This window comes from Lytechinus variegatus, chromosome 2, assembly GCF_018143015.1.
Source record: "Lytechinus variegatus isolate NC3 chromosome 2, Lvar_3.0, whole genome shotgun sequence".
NCBI lineage: Eukaryota > Metazoa > Echinodermata > Echinoidea > Temnopleuroida > Toxopneustidae > Lytechinus > Lytechinus variegatus.
Window position 1 is genome coordinate 32688273 of NC_054741.1, and position 27497 is coordinate 32715769.

At 38.1% G+C, this 27497-nt stretch overlaps 1 protein-coding gene across 3 annotated transcripts in view; it reads left to right on the plus strand.

Annotated features, from left to right (window-relative positions):
* The window catches only part of LOC121407883, a 52328-nt gene extending 25133 nt beyond the window's left edge, over window positions 1-27195 (plus strand). For all 3 annotated transcript variants that reach the window (XM_041599119.1, XM_041599118.1, XM_041599120.1), the window contains exons 3-4: window positions 13204-15346; window positions 15938-27195. In XM_041599119.1, coding sequence (XP_041455053.1) covers window positions 13247-15346; window positions 15938-22747 — 8910 coding nt within the window. In that variant the 5' untranslated portion in view covers window positions 13204-13246 and the 3' untranslated portion in view covers window positions 22748-27195. The remainder of the gene's footprint in view (window positions 1-13203; window positions 15347-15937) is intronic.
* The last annotated feature ends 302 nt before the right edge of the window (window positions 27196-27497 follow it).

The following is a 27497-nucleotide window of genomic DNA, read 5'->3' on the forward strand; positions in this document are numbered from 1 at the left end:
ATTATCGATCTGGAACCCAGACAATGGCAGCTTATGGCAGGCAATCCTTTTATAGTTCAAGTCGATTATTGGTCTCTTGAAATTTGTCTTGCTTGTCCAATGATAAATAAATAAATAAAAACTCGATCAAATGATTTGGGATCTAACATGTTCATGTGCGATAATGATTTATTGTCCCTAAACAACTTTGTGAATAATGAGCAAATTTCTAGTTGTAAACCTTTTTAAATTAGCTATTCTGGTGTAATACCAAATGTTAACAGCCTTTTGTTATAAACTATGAACGCATGGAAGTGTTTGAATTTATGAATAAATATTGTGTGCCAAACGATTTTTAGCAACAGATGAGTAAGTAGTTAAAGAAAGTAAGACATCTTTTTTTGAAAAGATTTTTTGTATGTATTATTAGAATATTAGGCATATGTCTATATCAAAACAGTCTAATCATGAATTGAATCAATAAAAATATAAATATAAAGCATACTTCGTTGGTGATTTTCAAAATCATTCAGCATTACTTGGCTTTCAGCTACATGTAGATTTGAGTCACATTTACCTTGCTTTTAAAACTCAGCATGATTGTTTTACCGGTAATTGAATAAAATTCACCTCGATTTCAAAGACTTCTTTAAAAAATATCGCTTATTCAGACTGCTTGACAGTTGTCCTAACATGTAATTGCAGGTCGCTCCACTGGCAAATGTATTCCAATTAATGCAAAGGGATGTTGGTATGATCCTCAAAAAAAAAGAAAAAAAAAAGGAGCTAAAAATCAATTCAAACTTCCCTTTAAGTGGTTGATACGAGACAACACGAGCCGTACTCTGGCGTTGCAATATGTTTGCTTCCTGATGTTAGTCTGAGAATACAGTCTTCCATGCAAAGAAATGAAACAAGGTATGAAGGTACCATACCTTCCAGTATGGAGCAAAATTTATTGCATTCACGTTACCAAGACTTTGAGGTCCAGAAGTGGTCAAATGCTGATAGCACTGGGGAAAACCCATAGGCGGCGGAAGCGGGGGGACGTGTCCCCCCTAAATTTTAGGTGGGGGGACGGTCCCCACCTAAATTTTTTTTGACAACCTTTTTTTTTTTTTCACTTGTCAATTTTTTTCCTGCGTCCCCCCCTAAATTCACTTGGACCCCCCCTAAAATTTAGGTTGATGACCTTTTTTTTTTTTTTGCTTGTCAAAAATTTTTGGTTAGCCACTCCTAAAATTTAGGTTTATAACCTTTTTGGGGGGCACTTGTCCAATTCTTTACCTGTGTCCATCCCAAAATGTCAGGTGGACACCCCCTAAATTTTTTGGCTTCTGCCGCCAATGGGAAAACCCCCGGGGTGGGGGGGGGGGCACTCTCGTATATTGTTAGTATGGGGACGTGCCGCTTGATGACTCCTTTTTTTCAAGCCTTATTTGCAGATCTCTAGATACTCAAATGACAAAAGTTTTGTTCAGAGGCCGCCCCGCCCCACTCGCAAGATCTCCATTATGAAACGTTTCTGTTTCCCAGCCCTGCCAAAATTGTCCAGCCAGAGCACCACATGCGAAAGCTGCATGCACGGTTTCACAACTCCCTATTATACATGCACAGGGCTAACATGCATCATACCTACAGAACCACGATTCTGTTCCGCAGACCGCTTTTCACACCACCCGGTATATATTCAGTTCCCAAGGCCCCGTATTTTACCCGTGAGCTTAGTCACTTTGATAGACCCCCATTTCAGGGTTTCGTGAGGCACACCACCATTTAGATTTAATTTGTTTGCAGAACCACTATTCTGTTCCGCAGACCGCTTTTCACACCACCCGGTATATATTCAGTTCCCAAGGCCCCGTATTTTACCCGTGAGCTTAGTTACTTTGATAGACCCCCATTTCAGGGTTTCGTGAGGCACACCACCATTTAGATATAATTTGTTTGCCCCCCCCCCCCCCCGGTGGAAAACAATCTTTCCTTGATCGTTGATGCCTTCCGTGGGATGGGGCATGTGTGTTACTTATCCAATGTAGAATTATCCCCCCCCCTGTACCTGTTGTATTTTTAAAGGGTTTCACGTTAAACTACAAACTTGAGTGTATCTACTGTTCACTAGCTAAGTTTCCCTGTATGTATTCATAAATATTATTTCGTTGTTGGATTTGCACAGAGTGAATCTTCTGGTACATGTATATAGGCAATTAAATTTCAATTCAGTTCAAAATTTATTTCAATTATAAAAATACAGGTATATACAAATTAGATAAAAACATGGGATTGGAGCCCCTAGAAGTTTACATTTAAAAAACTTGTGGGTGGGGCACCACCACGATACAATAGGCCTATTCTTGCTATTGAAATTCTAAACATGGTAAAGCTTTTAGTCTATGGATTTGGTAAAATAATGGTTATTTCAAATAAACATGCATTATCGAGAGGGAGAGAATACTAGATTTACATCCTAACGGCCAGAAATGGGTAAAAAATGCATTCAATGACTCCTTTGATCTTTTAATATTGCAGTTTTCGATGATACTTGAGTTTAGTTGACATTTACTGACCCTTTACCAGATCATTAGACAGGCTTTAAAGTGAAGAATGCTGTCACGTGCACTGGGAGAACAATACAAATGTTTATTTTTCAAATTATGGACATATTGTGCGCAAACATGCAAAAGTTTCATCATTGACGATAAGTTATGAAGAGTGATTATAAAACGATGTTTATATGGAAGGGTTACAACTTCTCGTTAGCTCTTCTTGTTTGTATGTGCCTTTAATTTGCATGTTCAGTATAAAGATCAGATTTCCCCCGGCTTTGTTTAGCATAACATCAGCAGGAAGACTAGAAAAGATTCATCACTTCACGTGCTTGTCTTTATACACACACTATTATACTTCCTGTATAGGGAGTTGTGTGCCGAGTACATTGTATGTATGCAGTCAGCCATACCGCCTGCATAATCAGCAGACCATTCCATTACACGGAACAGGGGGAAGTGTTTTTCACTACGTACTGATTCAGCCATGTGAAAAACCTGATGTGGGCTTTTAACAGCTGCACTGAGCTCAGTCAGCGAGGCACGCAGCCGGAATGCATGCTCATTATGAACACGTCCGCACTGCAGATAAACAGTGCCCTGGCTGTGGCTCATACCGTCGTGCACACAACGTTGGTTGGTGTTGGGCGGCATCTGCGTGTGAAAATATCACAAATTGACTCACACTGCGTCATAAACCTTTGCTTTATATAGTTCGCTTTAATAGTCGGGTAAGCATTATCATGTTTTATATTTCTAAATTGAAGATTTGTCACGTTATTTTAGTTATACGTTTCGGACACTATACGTGATATTGCTTAGTGAAATTTCAATTTCTTTGTTTGACTTGCTCTGCGTTCATTGGCTTCACGGTGAGGTTTATGTATGAAAATACATTAAACCACATTTTCAGTTTCAGTGGACTACCGGTAATTCCAGATTGACGTGTGGAGTTTTCCTCTTTACAGTTGTTATTAAATACAATCCAAATGCATCGATAGTCATTACTGCCATGTCTTCATTTCATCACATACATGTATACGTGCGCGCATCTATCTGATATTTTGAATTTGAGCAATCTTGTATATTTTCATTTCATTATCAACATGATTTGGTCACGATGATGTAATAATGTTTACATGTGTGCTCTTTATTAACGTTGGATAAAAAAATTGTACATGTCTTCTCAGTTCTCATCAACGATGTCATATAACACGATCACCCTGTTCACAGTTACGGAATGTACTTTTCTGTGTTCATAGTGTGGTTGTGAGTAAAAACTGAATGTTTTTTAAGTTAAATGGAGAAAAGAAGGAAAGAAAACTTTGAAAAAGAGATTTAACGTGAAATTGCAAAAAAAAAATCTTAAAAGTAAAAACATATAGTTATCAGCGTATATGTATGTATAATGATTATTTTTATGTGATTTTAATCTGTTATACGTTATGAATCCATTATCAAGGGCTCTTTATCATTAAACGTATAAAAACGTTAGATATTAACATGAAACCACTCATTATAGACCCTGTCCAAAGCCATTAAGCCTTCAGTATGATGTTCAATTTAGTTAAAAATAATTTATACATTTTTTTCTTCATTTCACTATTAGTCACTATTCAAAAAGACAAGAAGCCATTCAAGCATAAACCAAAGTTTCGATATTGATTATCCTTGTGTGCAATTCAGGAAAACGTGAATTTGAAAAATGACTTAAGTTTTACAGTAACGTACTTAAGAACGTATATATGAAAAACCTAAAAGAATGTTCTGAATATAGAAAATTTAGCCCGCCAAAATATGCATAAAATCAGCACCTGTAAGTCACGATAAAGACCCAAATTATTGAAGGCTTCAATTCAAAAAGAAATTCAGCATATCAGCAAGAACTGGAAAATTATCCCTATTAAGATAGGGTACATGTATGTACCATTTTCCTGAGACCAAATACAGTACAGGCGACAAGAAACAGTGAGACAAATTTGCTGTGTATGATGGTTCATGGTCTTGTTCGTGCCCTTTATTGTTTTTTATGTGTGAATGCTATAAAAAGGCTAACCATAAAAATACGTATCCATTGATTTAATTTATGGAAATTTAACATACTGTGGTACAAAATTTACCAGTAAAATGCAGTGTAATACCGGTACTGATAATTTGAGGAAAGTTGCCTTTTTAAACGAAGTTGGATCTAGGAAGTAACATCTTGCCCTACATTTAGTAGAATTTGCAGGTTTGAAAACATACTAATTGCTGTATTATATTTTGAACTGCTCCATGTCCACTGCCCCCCCATATTGGTTTTCGAAAATCATAAAAAACCCCATGGTTATTTTATTTTACATTACCAGTAAAATAACAAATCTCATGAGCTGATTCTATTCATGATAAGAAATAAGTTAATGGACGTTTGATCATGTATTACCGTAAATTGAATATTCACATTGAAAACAATTTATACATGTACACTGTAGTTAATGTTACAGAGTCATTATCACCGAGCATTCAGTAAAAATACCAAGTTACATCATTTCTTTCCAGTTGAATGTACTTAAATTTTCATCCGTCTATCACAAACCTACCTGACATGAATCTTGCTCTGAAATTTTTGATAAGTTCAGTTGTTCAGCTGGTGGGATTTTTTCGACCATCTGTAAATTTTTTCTTTTTATAATTATATTTATGTAATAAAAAATCTGTGATGATTCAAATTACTTGTCTATCCCTGGTGCAATCTATTTTTTCCACAACATGCATCAACATTTTTTATATTGAGGGTTATTATTATCAACCAATTATCATAATCTTGGTCAGGTAATATAAAGTTGGGTACCAGTAGCATTATTGTTCTAACTTTTATATACATGTACATGTAGTTATATGTAACAATGTCAATACGTGACTAGTGGGGCCGAGGGGGGGAGAGAGTGAGGGTATTAAGATTTTAAAATTCCAACAAGTATTCAGTGCAGTAGGCTATTTGATAAACATACATGTAGACAAAATTTATCCATGATACAAATTGTCTTAAACTAAAAAGAGGAGAACTGTATAACATGTGATATAAGATAACAAATCTTACAATGATTCTGTTGAATATTACTATTAAAGGTTTATGTATTCCTGGAAACAATGGAGAAGCTATTCTTGACAAGCAATTTGTACACTGCGCATCGTTAGCTGTGAAAGAAATTACGCTTTAAGTTTAGTCCAATATAACGGCCGAAAACATTCTGAGTTTAGAATCGTTTGCGGACATGAAGACAGAAGGGGGTGAGAGTAGCTCCAAATGAGTGTTGTTTGTACTTTACAGAAGTTTTGTGTCTCCCTTGAACATTTTCTTGTTTAAAGAGGGTGGGTCACGTGACTCTATTTCCCCTGAATACACGCCCAAATTCTAGCTCAAGCCAGGAATGCTGAAAGAAGCAAAGGTCACTCACTACGCTGTGCTGTTGTCCCATTGGTTAGCACAGTTGCCGTGGACCCTCTTTTTTCCCCCTTTCTTGCTCTTAGCGTATGTCGTCTGCGGTATTAGCTATCTGGGCATGAAGAGAGAGAGAGAGAGTCGGGTAGAGAGGCAAGCAGAGAGGTAAAGTTCAGATTGTTGTGAAGACGGATGTGCTGCTGTGTATTTCAGCTACCCCTGGATTATTCCACTTGCAAACAGAAAGGGGAGGGACATTTTCACGTTACCTATTTATAGATTCTGTAATCGGGATAATTTACTGATTTTATTTCATTATTTGGCAATGATGTTTGAATTTGAGTCATTCAAATGCAACAAGTACTTGTACAATCCATAAACAGATTAATTTCTTCCCATACGGTATAAGGTAAAACGATGATTAGAATTGCCATTATACATTATCGTTATGCGTATACATGTATGTGTACCAGTCATGTAAATTGTATTTAAATTGTATATAAAGGCGACAGATTCATTTACTTTGAATCACAGTGTTTTTGTATACTGTACGCAGACTTGTTTGGTAATCCTTACAATTACAATATAACCTAGGAGTACAAGGAGTGTGAAAACTGACCGGAACTGGTAACAATTTAATTTCATGCATGTAGGCCTATATTGCATATCTTATCGCATACCCAAGGTTGTATAGCATTTCGTGTGGATTGTTTTCATCCTAGATATTTACAGTGTATATTGCTAACAGAGGCACATCAAAAATGAAAATGGAAATGAAAGAAAGAGCAATTTTCTTTAGCACATAGTTGATAATTATGGGAATTGGCAGGTCCATCATGTTCACCATCGCTTGATATTAATTAATCCAATGGATGAAAAAATACATTTAAAATGAGAATTGACTAGAGCACGCTTTTGTAAATTATCTTTAGTCGCACTCAGCTTCCTACCCGTAGAACTCGTTCTGTAAGCCTACTAGCACACAGTGAATTTGCGCTGGTACTCCTGACCATGAGTCATTTCCCAGTGAGAGCAATTACCCGATGGACGCTGTTACGCTGCGTACCATGCCCCTCCCTCAATAGACATTGGCTCTGTGCTGGTGAAAATCTACCGCACTTCATCACACTTGTCCAAATTAAATTCAGCGCTGGAGTACGATGAGTAGTCAGGTCATGCATAAATTTACGCGAGGAAGCCTCACATTTGCACGTACCCGAACTCGATTGTATTATCATGTACCAGTACATGGACAACATGAAAGATTTTGCGAGGATTATTCCACCTACCCCCAGGCCCGCCCCCCCTTCCCCATCCATACTGAATCTGTGATCAGTAGGCTCTCTGTCCTCACATGAACAATGTATGTTTTGTCTATAAAGAGATGGCAGTGAGTCATTGTTCATTGTGCATTTATTATGTAAGCTGTTTTACGCATAGGATATGATATTATGGGGTTTTTTCTTATAAAATGAGTGTATAGGGCTTATTTGTCCATGCATGCTGGGTAAATTCACAGGTATATACATGGTCATTTTCATGCTTTTCTGCGAGGGAATGCATTAATGCGAAGACAACTCGCGTGGTACAATGAACATTTTTATCGAGTAGTGCCTTTTCGACTGCTTGCAATCCGAGTACAGAATCTGTAAAATTAAAGGTACACATCAGCCATTGTGATTAATGTACTGTTAGCATGCATATTCATATAGGCCTATGGAATTCTTGGCCCCGTTGCATATTGTGGTAACTTCCCCATCCAATGGTCTACAAAAATTGGTTAAGCTGATCAACAGCCAATCAAAATCAAGGATTCAATGCGAGTGTACCATTGCATGGCAAAGTTACCATAATAATTAACTTTTATGCAACCGGGTACAGGTTGTATTTTACAACAATGCCCTCCCATATTAAAGATTATTAGTTAAAAAACGTGGCTGTGATCATGTCAATTATCCGGACATATTGTTCTTGTTTGAAAATGCATAGATATTTGTATCAAATGCGAAATGTGCTTTTGGTTTTGATTATATGCAAGTTTGGTTGATTAATCTCATTTTTGTAACCCTATCCCTTTGTAATGTAACCATCTCCTTTTTACATATATATTTTTTTCCAATGGTCAATTGGAATTAATTACATGTATATTCTTAGATTCCAGTTATTAACATGTAAATAGAAAAATGTGCCCAATTATGCACACATTTCTTGATCAAATTTGCTGAATATGAAAATGAAAGAAAAATATTTAAGGGCAACTCCAATTGATGAAAAAGTTATCCTGTAAATTCTTTCAGTAGGACTAGCAATCACGTAAGCTGAATTGGTAGAGCGACGTATTTCCCTATTTAGCAACCACAATTTTTGTTTAATCCACATGAATCTTTCATAAGATATTAATTCTCATTTAAATGCAGTTAATACCCTGTCAAGGATTAGGAATAAAAATCACCTTTTCCAGCCACTATTGTGATTATGATTTCAAATATGACCAAGCCTTGATCACGATCCATCGTATGTTTTTGCATGCACGTGCATTGCCGTTGCTATGAGCAAATTGCAACCCTGTCTTCATCTTCTTTGGGTTTTTACTTTGACTTTGATAAAATTTGGGATGAATGTGAGTGCCGCAGTTGCAAGGCACAATAGACTCGCAACTGATTTAGGATATGCTAACACTCTATATTCAGTCATGAAGTTCAGATGACCTTGGTTATTTGAGCACTGTACGTAAGAAGAACTTGCAGGACTTGTGATGACTATATTTATCACTTACATGTTGAACATATCGCTGCATGTAGCATTTTTTTGTATATCTCCAACCGCTACCTCACATGCTCTGTGTGTGACATGTGTGAGACAAGGGTTTGATTGAGGCTTAACTTAACTTAACTTTCATTCCTATAAGTTAATTACGATGGAAGATTAATTTCTCGAAAGAATCACCATTCTGGTTTACTGGTTGGCATCTCACTGTGTCACTACAACATACATACATACATGGAGCTACACGTACTAACAAAGATGAAGATCTGGCTCTCTCGAACGGTTTACCCCATGCACGGCACCGCTAACCCCTCACAGCATGGGATCAGATGGGGAAAGTTGATGGAATTCAATTTAAAATGCTGATATTTGGACTCAATCGGTAATTTTAATAGAAAGAAAATTTACAGATCATAATCTACGAAATAAGTGTTCGGTCTAGATAGATCTCTTCCAAATGCGTCAATTCTTTTTTTCTGAAACGGTCCGAAGCTGAGGCCTGTAGTGTGTGAGTGAGCAAAGCGTGCGAGCTTGGAGCTCCCTCACCTTCGACTTACACAAATAGTAGTAGGTGGGGCACCAGAGGATACTCGATGATGTGATAATCGCCATAAAAATGCCCCGGAGATTCGCAGTTACATTATCAATGCATACAAAATCGAATAAATGTTCCTAGCATCGAAATTAAGTTCAAAATATGCTTTTTCCCCTCATAATTTCAAGACTGGAGTGTACAGGAAGATTTAAATAAAGCAAAAAAGACAAGATTATACATACAATGTAACTGACTAATCTCCAACTTTCTCTGTTCCTACTGTGGCTGGATCGAATCAGATTGTAACGTATTTGGTATGTATGCAAAGGGGATCATCTCAGAAGTTCAACCATACATGTACATCAGGAATCCGTACGAAGAGATATGGACGTTGGAAGTACAGCAAGTTGTGTTTTAATTTTGAAAACAACTAGAGCACGGGAGGAAGTCATGTGGGAGAGCGTCATTTGCGGCAGTGCATCGAAGGGACCTTCACAGAATCTCGGACCTCAGATTTTATGAGCGGGCTTATGGCGTTATATAAGCGGGCTCTTACTTTTGCCTGGCGGCTCACTGAGTGATGATAGATCTTGTTTCTTCACCTGAAGGAAGCGATAACAGACAATTAAATAGAGGAATTGGAAGATGGATCTCCATCTTTGTTAGCTCCATGATTCATGTATGCTATGCCACTCTCAGGCATGATGTACAGCAAACTTTGATATTTATTTGCATCTTTGAATAGTTGATGGTTTCCATTTCCTTTAAAACTTCTAGTTATTGCTTATTATACATAAGGAGAATGTATAGCATATCTCTCATTCCATCAAAATAAAATATCTGGCCTTGTTAAAAAAGCAGGCTTACCTGGCTTATTGCGATGCTGCCCGGGCAATTGCAGTGCCAAGAGCTGACGTCTGAAAGCAAACAATAGTGTGGAGTTGAGGATTGTCCGGGGTTCACTTCAGAAACTGTAGTCTGAAAAGCATCTTATGTAGTTATTCCACTGACTTCAGAATTCACAAATTGCCAATACCAGTTAAGCTTCATGTAGCAACCACCAAGAACCTGTATTCAATGGGTAAAATTTTGCATAAAAATACTAATACCCTAAATTGATCCTTTGGGTGGTACTTTACAGCAAAGTTCTTTGAAAATTATCAATGAAATGGGCGATTCCGCGGTCAGTCGCAGTACACTTTTATGTGTCTTTTCTAATAATTGGTGCTTGCTTTTAGATTGAAAGGAATGGGTGTTTCTGTCAAGTTTATTATGTCAATTTTTCTTGACAACCGAGGCTTTAAAAGACTACATACAGAAAGGTTGTATGCTGTATATGTACATTGTGGCTACCATGACGTCCAAAAAATCTGTCAGTCGCATTGCACAAAAAGATCATGGAAAAAAGGTGACTGATTGCTTTTAATAGGTTTTTTTTTCAAATCAAAACACTTTTACCAATTTCAATACCTGCAAAACATTACTTACATATAGAAGTCTCAAAATAAGACATTTGAATTTGGGAGCAACTTTGAGTTTCTTTTGTAGATGTAAAAACTCCGTTGAACAGTCGCATTACACTTTGTCGGGCACCACAGATATGACATTTTATAACCCTTCCTACAACTTATATTTGAAAATTTTCTTTTAATATGATGATATATGATGGCCTTCATATTATCTAAAGGAAAATTAAATATAAAACAATATTTTTCCGTTAATTGAAATCAAATTTAAAAAAATGTAGTCCCATGCATATAATTTTTTGTATGGTTGGGATTTTCCTATAAGATGTGTAAGAACAATGTTTGTGGCTAATTGTGTCTCCCTTAGTATTTATGAACTTCCATATGAGTTTTGATAGAAAATTTTGATCCAGATTTGGAATTGCCCAAGTAAGTGATTTCGATCTTCTCAGATCAGTAAAATACACAATAAAGCTAGCTGGGTTAGATACATTACCATTGTCACTTATTGGCCATATTGAAAACAGATAGTGTCATGGCCTGCCTTTAAACAAAAGGATAAATATCTGATTTACTTCAGTAATCGTGATGTATCCATCTTCTTTTGCTAGTTTATGTTTCATGAATTGCCCTTGGATATAGTACACAGATTTTTGCGCTATAACACCATCTCCTGCCCGGGGAGTGGGAAGCACTCACAATATATTGGTGGTACAAAGACGTGCCGCTTTTTTAGACCTAATTTTCAGTTCTCAAGATACTTCGAATGACAAAAGTTCAGTTCAGAAGCCGCCCAGCCCTGTTCGCAAGACCGCCGTTACGAGACATCTCAGTTCCCTAGCCCTGCCAAACTTGTCAAGCACGAGCTCCGCATGTGAGAGGATGCACTTATGGCTTCGCAACAGAGCGAAGTACACTTCCAAAATACATTTTTAGGCTGTATTTTCTTGCTTCTTTGGAACCAGATTCATCGCCAACCCTTATACTTCAGTACTGTTGGTTTGGCTCGTTTAAAATTATCTGAGCGCGACTTTTTAAGTGATTTTCTGAATTGCTTCTTCCTTTTTAACCCATTGTAACGTTTTGTGCATAGTGTCTATGCGATGTCTTCTTCCTCCCATAGCTTCCCCGTGCTCTCTCCTGCATGATAGCTCTTTGTTTGGCACCCAGTTTTAATTCATTCTCTTTTGTTACACAAATATTTTCTTCTTTGCTTTCCAGCCGTAGTTTCGGGCGTTGTCTCTTCTCTTAGGTTTGAAACCTGGATTCTTTACTCTGCTTTCCTTTCAGGATTTCAGCTGGACTTGAAATCTTTTTATTCAGCTCCCTTTTATAGGTTTTTAGCTTGGTTTCGCTCCTCTTTACTATTGATTCTGCCTCTTCTAGCCTGATGGATTATGTGATTAGTTTATAATCCTTGCATCTCTCGTACATGGTTAATTAATTATTAACCCTTGTCTGCCTTATTATTCAGTAGTTAATATTTCAGTGTTATTTAATTAATTAAAACAGAACAAAGTGAATTTATCTCTCCTTTGTTTTTTTGGATACGGCACTCTTGGGGGTGGGGTCTAAATATATTGATTACAGCAAAGAATGTAGATATGCTTCAGCAAGCAACCCTTTTTTGTTATTTACAAGGGGATATAAAACCTACAAATCATTCCAGTTATAAAAGTTTAGTGCAAAGTAAAACAAGTTTGCACGGAATGATATGTTCAGAGCTGTGTTGCCGTACTCATGATATCGGTCAACTTGACTCGTGTATAACAATTAAATCGTTAAAATGATATTACATGAGTCATGGCATATCATATTGAAGTCATGATCTCGTGAGTTCATCCACACAACCTAATGTTTTATGAGACTTGAAGCCTATACTGTAATATGCATTCATTGGTCAAAAAAATTGTATGGTTGTCCTCCAGTTCTTTTTTCATCAAAAAAACAATATAAATACAAACGTCTACATTTGAACTAGGCAACAATATCCCTCTTTCATTGCTTATGTTTTGATCACTGATCTGTATAGTGTATTATATTATTGCACACATACATACAGCCTACAACACATATTGGGACTACATATAGGCCTATAGGCTTTATAAATCTATATTTTTCATTTTGTCATTTATTCAACACAAATTTTGCTGATATTGGATTTTTAAATAAAAACTGAAAAAAAAATTTGGCGACACAAAATTGGGTTGGGCGGTTGAGGACAACCAGACAATTTTGGGGGGCCTTAGCAAAATGGGGTGATTTGTCTTTACATAAGAACTTGTAAAAATGCCGCTAAGCACTGTTGCATTATATCTGAGCACTAGGAAATGTTGGTACGGTTTGTGGCATCATATTTCAGTGCTTGTTAGAGATTAGCTGATCTGGTGAATTTCTCTGTCTTTGTTAATCCCTAAATAAGATGCTGACCATAGTTTACCTTGGGATATTTTCTTTAACATTTGTGTCTGTATTGCTTGTATCTTTCAGATGTATCTACAACAATGACGTGACAGTTCCAGAGTTGAAGATCATGATGGATTCTCTTGCCAGTCCATGTAGACCACCCTCCCAGCCCATCATCATGGAATCCCCAGAGTCTCCTCCCCCTGTGGACCAGCAAACCCTGGGTTGTGAGCGGACATACACTGACTCTGATGAACTCGTCTTACCAATGATAGCCACAGAGTCATTTCGTACTTGTCTCTCCAGCAACCTCACGCCACCAGAAAGTGACCTTTCTGAATCCAATTTTAAGAAGGGTGAAGACAGTGCAGGAGATGCGTTTGTGAATAGCAGCGGAGATGCCCCTGGTGGTGAGATTGTTGAGATGAATGCTGAGGACATTGAAATTGATGGCTCTCCTGAGGAAGGCTTTGTTCAAACAAGTGAATTGCAGTGTGAGCAATCCGTGCCCATTGATGACTTTGATAACCCTCATGAGGAGGAATTTCAATCTGAACCTGGTCATCTTTCTCATGAAGCAGAGTTGTCTGTAGAGTATTCTGCAGAAACTTCCCAGGAAGATCTTCCACTTTGTTCAAAAGGAGAAGCCAACATTGTCCATAGTGAAAGCATTGATCCTAATGACCACGCACAAAGTGTGAATGCCGTTTCATCCAATGTGTCATCAGCTATGGATATTGAAGAGCGTGAAAGTATCACTGAGGTCATTGTGGAAGAATCAGAGAAGAACACCAGATTAACAGATGTGATGCATAAAGATGTTGAAATGGAGAGCACTATATTATCAGGCAGTCAAGTCAATGATTCAGACAACATGGCACCTGCTTCCCCACTCGAAACTCAAGAAGCAGATACTGAAAGTCGTGCTAAGCATGAAAATACAGAAAATTACATTCTTGAGCAAATAGTAACCATGGATGCTCAAAGCAAGAGTGATGTCTTAACTAATATTTCTGGTAGTGAGATCCCAACCAAAGATCACTCATCCATAGTCATTCCAAATACAAATCCTGTTGGTGACTCATCCAAGCTTCCTTCAGGACTTTCGATGCAGAATGTGATTGTTTGTGAAGAACAAAGACCAGTGATTCATGAGGAAGGAGACCATGCAATTGATTCTAGAACTGAAGATGGTGTTGAGGAAATGGAAACATCACAGGAAAACCTTAGTTCTACTGTTGGAAATAGCATATCAGAAAAGTCTAATGACTCTTCATTACATGATGATTCTAACAAGGAAATTATACATGATTCTTCAAGTTTTGGACCAAAGGATAGTGTTATTTCAACCGAAGTTGCAAACTCTTCCACTCTAACCACCCCTATTAGCAAGGTTAAGCAGAAAAAGAAGTTTTCTCTTGATAATATGCTAGCCAGGGTCAATTCTTCAAGTACTTGTAGTCAAATTGCCATGCCCCAGGAGAGTGATCAGAGTGGTCCCACTGGTTTACAGTCCCAGTCTAGGAGAAAAATTTTCAAACAAAAATCACCTGCAGCCGTTACTTCTTCATGCTTTCAAAACTCAGATATAGATGACTCACAGTCAGATGAGGACGGTGATTTGTCTTTAAATCAGCTTAATATCTCTGACGGTACTAATGAAGTGAATGATAATAATGAAATGGACTCCGAAGATGGTATTGGAGCACCAGAAAGTGTCCTTTGCAAACCAGTCAGCAGTATGCTGGGCAAGAGTAGCAGCCAGAGGCGGAGAAATTCCAGCTCTCCCCGTATCGCCCCGGCAATTGAAAACATGCTGGATGAAGCTTCAGACATTACTGATTTCTGTGACATTGCAAATAAATTCTTTGAGGGTAGGGAAGAGGAAAGGGATGACCAACAAAGTTCTTCTGCACGATCATCACCAGTTGAAGTATGTCAACAAGCTGCCTTTGAGGATCAACATGAATCACCTATAGAACTTCCGAGACCACTCCCTGATGTGCCGCCACAAATGAATGAACTGCTCCAACCTTTACCTGCCAATTCTTCACCCTCAGCTCCTTTGCCACAGGACAGTGGCAGAGTGTACCAAATGCAAGGGAATCCTCCACAGTTAACCATTGCCCCGCCACCAAGAGCCCTGCCACCAAAAGCGATGTCAAATAATCTGGCAGCAGTACCACCACCATCAGCACCACCTGTCCCAGGCAGCACCACCCTAAAGGTGAGTACCTTTTCCCTGTATCTGCAATCACAGTTATTATTTCTTTGTTCTTGTTGGATTAATTCTATTGATGGATGGATTGATTCCAAGCCTGGTTGATTGATGTAAAGTATTTTTGTCATAGGATTGAAATAAAGTTGAAAATTAAGACCAGCGGGGGGTTTCACCAAGATTTAAGTGTGTCTTAAAGTCATGTTTCAGTGCTGTCACGCAAATGATATGTAAAATACTGTAATATAGTAATGTAACATAGTATGCAGTAGTTTGCTTCCTCTAAGTATGATTTGACCAATGCTGTGATGCCTTTTATGCTGGTCACAACTGGGAATTTAAGTGCCACTCCAAGTCACTCATTCTTTACTCTTTATGAATTGCCCTCTGTAAAGGTAATAGCAATTCATTAATAAATCTATTATAACAAGGTAGAATTTAAAGTTTTGCCAAAAGTAAAGTAAAAGAAAAGTTTATATTATGCCTATTTCAATAATGTGTGCCATTCAGGTAGTTAGTTGGTTGTATATCAATAACTGTAGGTAGTATAACAAGACACTTTTCTTATAATTTTGTCCATCTTCTTTTCCTCTGTTCTAGAATGTCACAATGCCACCAGGAACACCAGCTAGTCAGAAGACTGTTTTGATGCTACAAGGAGGTGATACTCTCAAGGTTGACATGCAAGGAAATCTCATCCTCTTCAACAGCCAGGGCAAGCAGACTGCATGTGTGAACAGTAGTTTAATTAATGGCATTGTGTTGTCAAAGACTGTTATCAAGGCTGCTGAGGAAGCAAACAAAAGCACCGTCCCGTCGTCACCTGTGGCTCAACCTGCACCGACCAGGCCTTCCCTGCCCAGCTCTCTAACACCACCAGCACAGCAGCAACGACCAGTTGAACGACCATCTGGGCAGCCCCCACCACTTATTCCTACATCCCAACGTCCTGCACCACATCCTGTACAAATTTCACAAGACCGGGAGAATCACTGGCGTAGGTCCAGTTCTGATGAAAACTTGAGGGCATCTGATGCAATGATGCGACAAAACAGCTCTGAGGAACCAGACCATAGCCGTTTCCTCCCCCGTGGAACTGTAAGGAGTATGATAGCTTCTTCCAACTGGACCCCTAATAGTGTTGCGCCACCTGCCCCTACTAACCAAGTTGTCCATGTACCTCAGGGTCAATACACGTCTGTCTTGCAAAAAGCTTTATTGCAGCATCAGTCTTCACAGCAGCACCAATCACCACAGCAGCACCAATCACCACAGCAGCACCAGTCACCTCAGCAGCCGATGCAGCACAAGTCTATTCTTGTTCAGCAGTTACAGCAGCAGCAGCATCAGCAGCAACAACAACTTGGAAATCGTCCACAATATAATGTCCATCATCATCCGAGTAGCCATCCTCAGCATATCCAGCCAAATACCCAACAGGGAACATTCTCACAAGCACATCACAATCAGCATTTTCTTCAAAATCCAGCCCAGCAGCTTCAGCTTCAACAGGTTCCACAGCCAATTCTACTTGGGAATGAAAGGCCACAGGCTAGGGTTGTAGCTCCAGTGAGCATTCCACCAGTTGTCAACAATCCGCGAGCAACAGTCCCGATCGCTCCTCGGCCAATCAACTCAACTGAAAATACCCTACCGACTAAATCATCTTCAGATTTATCAGAAACCAACCAAGCAGGGAAGCATCAAAACCTGCCAAATGTATTGAAACTGTTAACCTCTGATAAAAAGGATAATTCTGCAATTCCCGAAAACCAGAATGATAGCAGTGAAGAGGATAGGAATGGAAACTCTGAGGGTTCAAGTCAGAGCTCTGGAGGAAGTGGGACTTTGAAGCACTGTGAACTGTGCAACCGCCTATTTATAAAGGAAGAGTCATATGAAAAGCATCTGCAAACCACTCCTGGACACTGGGATCTATGGAAAGAATTTCACCGTAAGAAGCAACGAATGAAGTACATCTGTACACAATGCAAGAAGATATTTGTGAATCGAGAGGCACTCCTATCTCACAAAGAATACTACCACAGCCAATCTCGGGTAGTTATTAAAGGTGCTAAATTCATGGTACGTTGCCAGTTGTGCCATCTTAAATTCATGGATGACAGGCAGTTGACTGCTCACATGGAAAAATGCCATGCAGATGCCCAACTCCAGAATGATAAAGATAGAACAGAGAGTGATGGTATGCCAAGTGTAAGTGGTATTGGCAGCTTAGAAGAACCTGGTTGTAGCAACAATTCTTTGACACAAATCAATGCTGGTAATAGCATTAATTCAAACGTTGAATTTGTACATGCTTCATCATTAGACTTTGGTAGAGGAAAAGGAAGAGGACGAGGAAGAAAGAGGTCCTTGAAGATAAGGGCAGAATATGGGAGCAGAAAAGCAGGAGAGCAAGCTACCACAGTTAAAAATGAGTATGGTGGACGTATTAAAATTGAGTACATCAATGTTAATGCAAAGAAGAGTCCAGGAAGACCCAGAAGAAGGAGTAGTGATGATGTACCCACATTCATCATTTACAAAGACCCCAAGGCCACAACAACTGATCTTATAGGAACCTATGGCAGATATGAAAATGGTACGATACGTCCCTATAAGTGTAATCTCTGTCCGAAGAACTTTAACTCGACACACTGTCTACTCGAACATATTAAAATACATGTAAAGCCGTATTCATGTGGAGCATGCGGTTTGAAGGCATCACGGAAGGATAATGTAGCCAAGCATATTGAACTTGTCCATGGAGGTCCAAAGTATGTTCCAAAGAGGCAGCCTGTAAACACTCCTGAAAAGACAGTCATGTCTAAACATAGGAGGAAAAAACTCATGAAGCGTTGGCGCAAGCGGATGAACCGACAAGCTGCTGAAGCAAATGCAGGGGGCATTGACTTGAATCAGGGAGAGAGTTTTGAATCTATGGACATTGGGGATGACACACAGAGACTTGCATCCACAGAACAAGTTGAAATGGAATCAAATCTTAGCCCTGAAAGAGAAGATATCGAGACAGCTGGAGTGGATGGTAATGAGGAGATGGAATCTGCCAGTGTGCAAGGTGGAGAAGATGGCAAATTTGATGATGCTACAGACCACGAAACTGTTCCAGTGCAAGATCAGTTGACAGTTACAGACATAGAATTTGTCGAAGATGGTGATGAACCTCTGGAAGATGATTGTACTACCATTATTGCAAAAGATGATGAGGCTTATAATATGGAAAGAAACCCAGCTGAGGATGATGAGCACAGCACTTTGAGATCCCAACCAGAGAGTTCAGATGATGTTACTGAGCAAACTGGAGATTTGGATAAACCAGATGCAAATCTGGAAGATAAGTTGCCAGACAATATCCCAGACACGTCCCTTGGCAGCAATGATGACACAGAAACTCAGATAGATGATGCCCATGTTCTTGGGCAAAATGTAGAAGCACAAACACCTACTGAGGATTCAGTTACTCAGGAGAGTGAACATATGGAAAATGAACAATCTGAAGGTAAAGAAGAGGAAGAGTCACCTTCCCATGAATTGCAGTCAGAGTGTATTTCAGTAGCGAGTGATGGCTTTATCTCTATCGAGGATGAGAAACCTGAAAGAAATTCAGACCAAGAACAAGAAAAGGATGCAACATGTCCTGAGAGTTCAGATGGCACAGCTTCACAAACTAATGATCAAGAAGGCAGAACAGAACAGGAAACTGTTGAAGATGATTCTGACATACAGCTTGAAGAGCCAAAGTCTGGTATCAAGACTGTAGGTGATTTCTTACTGGACATGTCTTGTGAAGATGTCACAGACTACCAAGATGAAATGCATCAGGAAAAAGAAATACAAAAGGAAAGCGTTGAAGAAAAAGCTACATCTGGTGATATCATTGAAGTAGCAGATGAGGAAGATGCTTCCCATGATGGCAAATTAAAGGATGATGCAGAAACCCAAAACTCTGAAAAGGAAGAGAAGAATGGCAATAATATGGTTATGCCAGTGATTGTGTCTGTAGAATCACTAAAAGAAAAACAGGAAGACATGAGCAGTGAATCACAAGATGATCAAAACTTTCCCACAGGTTCTCAATATCATCAATTGGAGCACATGAAAGAGCAAGGGAATGACTTCAGGACGCAAGGCCCTGTCGGAAATGCACATGTTCAAGGATTTTCTCATCCACAGGCTCCCCGGTTTCAGCTACATGGTGGGCAGTATGCACCTTCAAATGTACCAGACTCATCAGTAATGCCACCTGGAATGCAAGGACAACTGGGGATGCCTATGCAGCAGCCAGTGTTCTACAAACCAGATAATTCAATTGGTGGCAATCCCATGGAAAGAAATCCTTACATCAATGCTATGAAACAGCAAAATCCTGCTCTGCATATACCAATGGGTCATCCTCCATACCCAGGAATGATGCAGCAGTCGGTTCCGCATAATGTGCAACCTCAGCAGCCTGTATTCATACAACCAGAAACAGCTAACAGATTCCAGATGAATCCTAACCTGAATCCTTTGGGTTTGTCTTCAGCAGCAGCTCAAGGTATGCGTTTCACTGCTCCACATATGAACATGCCCAGTCATATTGCAACATCTCTTGCCCAACCAAACCTTGGAGCACCAGGATCACAGCTCTCCTTGACAGCCATGCAACAAATTCAACAGCAGTTTGCCCTGAAGCAGCAACAGGAACAACAACTTCAACAACAGCAACAACTTCAACAACAGCAACACCTTCAAAAGCAGCAGCAACTGCAACAGCAAAAGCAGCAACAAGAACAACTTGCAAAGCAACACCAACAGTGGGCTACTCATCAGCTGATGATGCGTGCTCAGTACAGTCAACAAGGACTTCAACAGGGTATGGTGCCTAACATGACCACCATTCCTGGTCAGGTCAGACCAAGCCAGATGCCACAGCAATTTGTACAAGCAACATCTCACCCTCATTCAGCAAGTCCATCTAATCCTCAGCACACTGGACATCAAAATGGTAACCATCCTCCCCACTATCCAGGTCAGGTGTTTGAACATAGAGAACGCAAACAATCAGGAAGTCAAGGGCACAATCAACAGAATGAGGCTGTTATGAACGGCAGTAATGGACAGATTTCAAGGAGATCTAGTACCTCATCATTGTCTACTGTACAACCTAATGTTATTAAACCAAATATGGGTCAACAAAGTGATTCATCAGAATCACCAACCCTATGTAAAGAAAGTCCAGATATTCTTACAGTAGTTGCACGTAGCATGACAGACAAGTCACCGCCAAATGCTGAAGTAAGGCCTATCATCACTCCAAAGTCATCAGAGAGCAGTTCGCCTTCTGGATCAGTTGGAACATCCAGTGGTGAGGTAATTGGTGGGCTTCAGTCACCACCTGCTGGAAGCATTGCATCAGATCACTCTGCTTCCAGACCACACAAAGTCAAACCCCCACGCAGTCCAAGATCTCCAAGAACAACAAAACCATTTCAGTACAAGTTAGATCCAGAGCGTCCGTTTATCTGTCACATTTGTGGGAAAGGTTTCAAACGCAGAAACAATCTGACTGATCATGTGCGAACTCACACCAGACCATATAAATGTGGTGAGTGCTCCTTTGATACTATCCGATGGCAATACCTGGCAGAGCACATGAAAAAAGCTCATGGTTTTTCAGGAGATGCCAAAGACCTTGAGATGCTGTTTAAATCTTCTTCCAAGAAACTTATTCCCACTGACCGTATTCCAGCTGCAAGCCTGACACCAGCCATGGGTGTTGTAATTCCAAACCTTCCGACTGCACCAACTATGATAAGCAGTGACCTTTCTAGAACTACACCTGTTCAAACTTCCATGGACTATGACCTTGATCTAGTTGATTTCTTTGGAAAGGATTCAGAAGCTGAATCTGGAAAGGCAGATGAGGATGACAGTACCAATTGCACTCCAGCTACAACATCAGCAGCTGCAGAGGTTACTGAAGGACATGAAAGAAAGAGTGATGAAGAATCAGCAAGACCAGAAAGTAATTCAGGAATGGAAGGAATGGAGGGTTCTCAGGGTTCTGAGGAAGCTGCAGAAAATTCTGTTGAAATGGGATCCCAAATTGCAGAAGAGGCACCAGAGCCAGCTCCTGAACCAGCTCCTGAACCTGATAACATTGGTTTGGTAACTGTTCAGCCAATTGCCCCTGAAGAGTCCTCATTTTCCCAGGGCAGTGAAGAGTATGAGTTGTCTCAGGAGGAGCCAGAAGAGGACATCCATTACCAAGATGATTATGAAGATGAGGACTATTCTCCAGTGCCTCGAAAGAAATCCAAGTTTGGTCGCAAAAAGCGTTTCCACAAGCGATGGGGGGCAGCAAAGAATGTTATTGCTAAATACAAAGGCAGGGGTCGAGGAAGACCAAGGAAATATCACTTTCAACAGGTCAAAGAGACTGTAATTATAACACCACCTACTACAGATACTGTGGGGGAAGACCTTGTAGGTGATACTAATAACAGTATTGGTTCTGTCATCACTCCGTCAGGCTCTATTAGTCAAGAATCACTTCCAGTTAAGCCAGAAGATGTGTCTTTGCCATCATCCGGAGACCTTGATTCTTTGGAAATGGTCACCTCAGAGTCCACCCCTATGACTCCTGCCCCTAATGGATCCTTTCATAGTGAGCTATCAGAAGATGATATACTCTACACACCTAGCGGACGGCCTAAACGCCGCACAGGCAATTACAACCCTGGTCAAGTTGAACAAAAGAACAATAATGAGTTGGGCCAGGAACCAGTCAAGACTGAGCCACCACTCCCACAACCACAGGAGCAGCTTGCTCAGGTAGTCAGTGTTGTTCCTGTCAAGAGGGGAAGGGGTCGCCCACCAAAGCATGCAAAGAAAGGAGAACTTGTCATGCGCATCCGCATGAAATCTGGATCAGAAGAGGAGTCTCAAACTCAACCAGCTCAACCTGAGGTTCTCAATGAAAGTGAGAATGTTAAAGTTGACGGAAGGAAAAGGAAACGGAATTCTGATCACTCGTCGAACGTTCTCCTCAATCCAAAAGGAGGCATTCAGTTGTCTGAATATTTTAAGATCACCAAGGATCCTGCCCGCCCATTCTGTTGTACCATTGATGATTGCTCAAAGAACTTTAAGAGCAAGCAGCACATGAGGGAACATCTCTTTACCCACCTCAAGCCGTATAGGTGTGACCACTGTGGCCAAGGGTTTGCCCGTACTGATTACCTAGCCTTCCACATGAAAGAAGATCATGGTGTATATCCAACCAAAGAGGAACTATTTGCAAAGAGGAAATTTGCCAATGCCAGAGCAACTTCCTCTAGATATCGTGCCAACTGTAAAGACAAAAAGAGGCAGATGCTACATGAGAATGTAATGTTTGGTCATTGAAAGGGGATGCATTTTAGAGTCTGATTTTTGAAATTCAAATGAACACAATATATTTTAGACCAATTAGTATTGGTCTTCAAATTATTTTTCACAAAATTTTTTAAAAGACATGTGATCAACATAGGGACAATTTGTTAATGGAAGATCTAAATCGTGGTGATTATATAAACGTATAGTATACATTAAAAAACCTTCAGCTATCAGATCTTTCTTGCATTATTTGAAGTTATACTCCTTAATTTGTTAAAGTTCTCAACTTCTGAGAGGTCAGAGGTTCAATTAAATTCTATTCAGATGAAATTCAATGATAGCATCTTAGTCTTTTCTAAGAAGCCATTAGTACCGGGTAGCATAGAGTTTTTAAAACATACAACAAATCAAATTATTTTCTGTTGGAAATTTGCATGTCTCCAAATTCCATATTTTGCCAGCCTAATGGCTCAAAAAAAAATCTTCATTTAAAAGCAACTCAATTGTCTATTGTCCTATGAGAAACAAAATTAGGGAATCCATTTTAAAGATTGAATGAATGTAGATTAGAGGAGGGTGTGGTTTCATAAAACTGAGTTATGTATGACTTTACACGTGATTGGTGACCCTATTTTGTGTTAGATCAGATTTTCATTAATTTAATATCCCATCGTAGGTGATTGAAATTTTTGTTAACAAGGATTTGAATTCGAAGTTCGTCATATGTCAAGATTTTATGAGGAGAATTTTAGAAAGTTCCTTTCCTGTCGGGTTAAACCAGAAAATATGGGGTATCTCATTCAGCAAAAGAAAGGGTTAATTGCTGGTTATGTGTAAAGTCATATATAATTTATGAATGGCTGTACGAAATGGCTCCCTGGTTGCTAAAAATGTTTTGGTTGGTTGAAAACTTGCATGGGAATTATATTCTTATGGATATTTATATGTAGTTTCTTTTCCTTCTATTCCGGAAATATAAAATTTCTCAATAATATTTGATAGATCTTATTTATTTCTTTGACAGTCTGGTAGATTTTAAATATTCAAATGCAATTTGTTTCCCAAGTCAGAAACTCATTTTTGGATAGCCTATTAGATTTTTAATATTTAAATGTTGATATCACTATTGCAAATTAATTTCAAGTCAGAGTATCTTGTATGGTATGAAGACTTGTACTTGGGGTTTGATTTGAACAATTAAACAACTTACACAGCATATGCATTATGTGACTGTAAATACAGTGAAATATTTTGTTTTCTTAACCCCCCAACATTGCTTTGAAAATGATACGATTTGATATAGTTGATCTCAATTGAAAAGCTTATTTGTAATTTATTTAAATTTAAATGCTGCATTTGATGAGTTCTTGTGTAATTGTTGACTTGTTTTTTAATGCATTCAATTATTTTGTAAAAACTTAGTATTGGGAAATTGTTCATGGATCTTGTTTTTTTTTTTTTTAAATACAACAACTCTACTCACCTATTTCTTTTCAAAGGTCAAACGGATGTATGAGAAAATTGATGTAGAGTTACAAAGGGAAAGCTCTTGGAAACATTCCAACATAGAATGGCGAGTTATGCAAGCTTGAATGTATGATCACTTTTTATTTGTTTGTTTTCAGTTGTGCAGAAGTGAAAAACTGCCTTTTAATCATGAAAACAGTCAAATCCATCCCATGTTCGTCTTTGTTTCCAGTCCCATCAGCTTTTCAATTTAGTATATTTTTTTTCCAAGGCATAATTCTGTCATGGTGGTTACTGTGGGGTAGATGTAATTTTTTTCTACTGATCAGTAGTATTCAAGGTTGTTGGTCAGTTCTAGAATGAATTAATTTACTGTGTTTTTACACACATCCGCAGTAGGTGTAAACAAAAATACACTCTCACACTGCTGTCCCATGACAAGAGGAAGCGGCTCTGATTTACTTTCAAGATTGACTTTTTTCTTGATATTTTTTTAATTCTCTTACATGATGCTAAAGGAATAGACGTTTCAAAAGTACGTAACTGTATATATTTCCACATAAAACAATTACTCATTTACTAAGAAACTCATTCTCCAGGGTTGCTTCCTTTTGTCATGTGACAGCAACACAGTTGCAATCTGTCTTTTTGAATGAATTAATTCAGCTCAAAACTCAGAGATCATTTTGCATTGTTTGACTGGTTGAGGCAAATTATCCATTTAATAACAAATAGTCGGTCATGGTTCGATGGTTCATGGGTTTGTATTAACTTGAAGAGTTGTGGGCATTTGATAATGTTTTGAATGATCTCATTTTACTCAATTGGCAACACGAAGGATTGTCCTCTCATACAAACAGATGTAGTGCGAGAGAATAAATGAATATAATAATGTGCAAAAGAATGAATGAGTATTGCTAAATTGATAAAATTCTCAAAGGGATATTACTATACATTTCAATTGAATTGCCAATTTAAAGAGTTCAATGATCAGCTCATATTTCATATACTGTGTATGTGTATGCTAACATTTACATTCGAAATAATACTGGTATGCAGACTATCCTTATAAGGAGAAGCTATGTCTCTGATTTAATTGCATTATCATATGGACCATATTCTCTAATGTTGTCCAGTGCGATAAAGTAGATCATTCTGAAAATGCACTTGGTATGGGAATGGTTAAAACAAAATCACATTGTTACTTATTTCATTCTGAATATATGATGATACTGTGAAAAAGAATCGAGTTTCACTTTATTAGGCAGATACATATTTAGTTTAGAAATCATTTGAATGTCACAATCTCAAATTCATAATCAGCAGTATATCTAACTGTATGAGAAAATATATTACACTATGTTATGTCAATGTATTCAAAATAAGCATCACAACAAACAAACATCTTTTGTAGTTTTGTGTACGTTATAAACTTTTAGTCTGTTTTTTAAATATGTTTCTTGATAATTGGAAAATAATTTTGATCATGATCTTTTCCTTTTGTAAATATTTTTTAAAACTATATGTATTAGATTTAGAGTGTATCAAGTTATATCTCTAAACTTTGTACAATATTAATTTTTTTGGAGAAGTGTACCTTTCTTGGTTATGTTACTTTCAACTCTTGTTGATTTATGAATGACTTATATTATGTGCCTTGAACAGATTTCATGATCCAAACACTTGTTTATTTGAATGAATATGGGAAAATAAAACATGCGTAACATTGACAATTTCGTAAAGAGTAGATGTAAAATAGGAAAGTTATGTAATTTTAATCTTACCTTGATTTCAGGAAACTTTTTTTTGTAAAGTCAGATGAAATTAAACATGAATACAAATCAAGGTAACAATAGAATAGCCAAAGAATATAGTAATAGGAGATGTTGCTTTCACATTTGAAGGCTCACAAATTTTTCACCAGTAAAGCAAAGTATGGTTGGTTACAATTGGAACACACCAAATCTTCATTTGGACCCATGTAAACTATATTGTGCTTTGCTGGGGATCATCTTTATTATTAGATCTGTAGAAGTTGACACTTAAATTCAAGATAACAATAGTAAAGAAACAAAACATAGATGGAATAGTGTGTGATTCAATTGGCATTTTCATTTGTGCGATTAGTCAAAATTTTTAAATGCCATAACTTTCAAATTTACATCTGATTTTCGTGAAATTGTCAGTGTTATATATATTTTTTCTATGTACTTGAATCAAGCTGTAGTTGGAGATAAACTTGTCTTTGAGTCAGATGAAAGTGCTCTTTAGATACAAATTGTTGAAAACTAATTTATCTTATTATTGACTTTGGGGTTAAATGTTCATTTCCTTTTAATTGGGAAACACCCGTGAGTTTTTTAAATTACTTTCTTTGAAAGAAACATGGACTGGTGATGGGACTGGTTTGAGTTTATGTCAAGTTGTGTAGGACCAGGAACCTATTTCATAAAAGTTAATATTGTGGTAACTCTGCTATCCAATAGTATCTACCATTACATGGGAATGTGGCTCAACAGCCAATCAAAATCCTGGATTCTGTTAAACTTACCATTGGATACTAGTAGCAAGGCAATAGTAACTTTTATGCAACCAGACACAGGTCAATATGACACAAATATATGCAGTTGATTTATCCTATTGAATGTATTGTCTATTTTACAGAGCACAAGTTACATATATCTGGCTGATATTGTGATCAGTATTTTCTTTTTTTCTCTTTTATGCACATTTAATTCATATGGCCGGACTACTCGGCTATATAAACAACTCCATTAAGAGACGTGGTTCTTTATTCTCTTCATGTGGTTGAAATCTAATATTCTAAATATTGAAGTCTTACATTATTACACATTTCATGGGTGTTTCCCCAAATATTCATCAATGTATTTTTATGTGGTTGTGGAATATGCATCCTCCCTTTATTTGAAACAGGTGCTAGTTTAATTTGTATACATACTACTAAGGAATAATTATATTTTGGGGAGAAGGGTGTTTTGTATTAGATTAATGAATGACAAATGTGTTTCCCTTTTATTGATAAATTAATAAGTAGTGTTTGTCATCAAAAAGAGCAATTGTAAAAAGATGGTGCCAAAGAAAAATGCATCTCACTTCACATTGATGCATAAAATTTATTGTCTACTTGCCATGAATTTGTTGACAAAATTCAAATTCAATCATTATTTGATACTTCACCCGTTTCTGAAAGTTTTCATCACCTTAACAATGTTGCATAAAGTAATTTACATTTTTTTTTTTAGCCCCATACTTTCCCTAGTCTTTGATTTGAAGCGTAGTTTAGTTCAGTGAC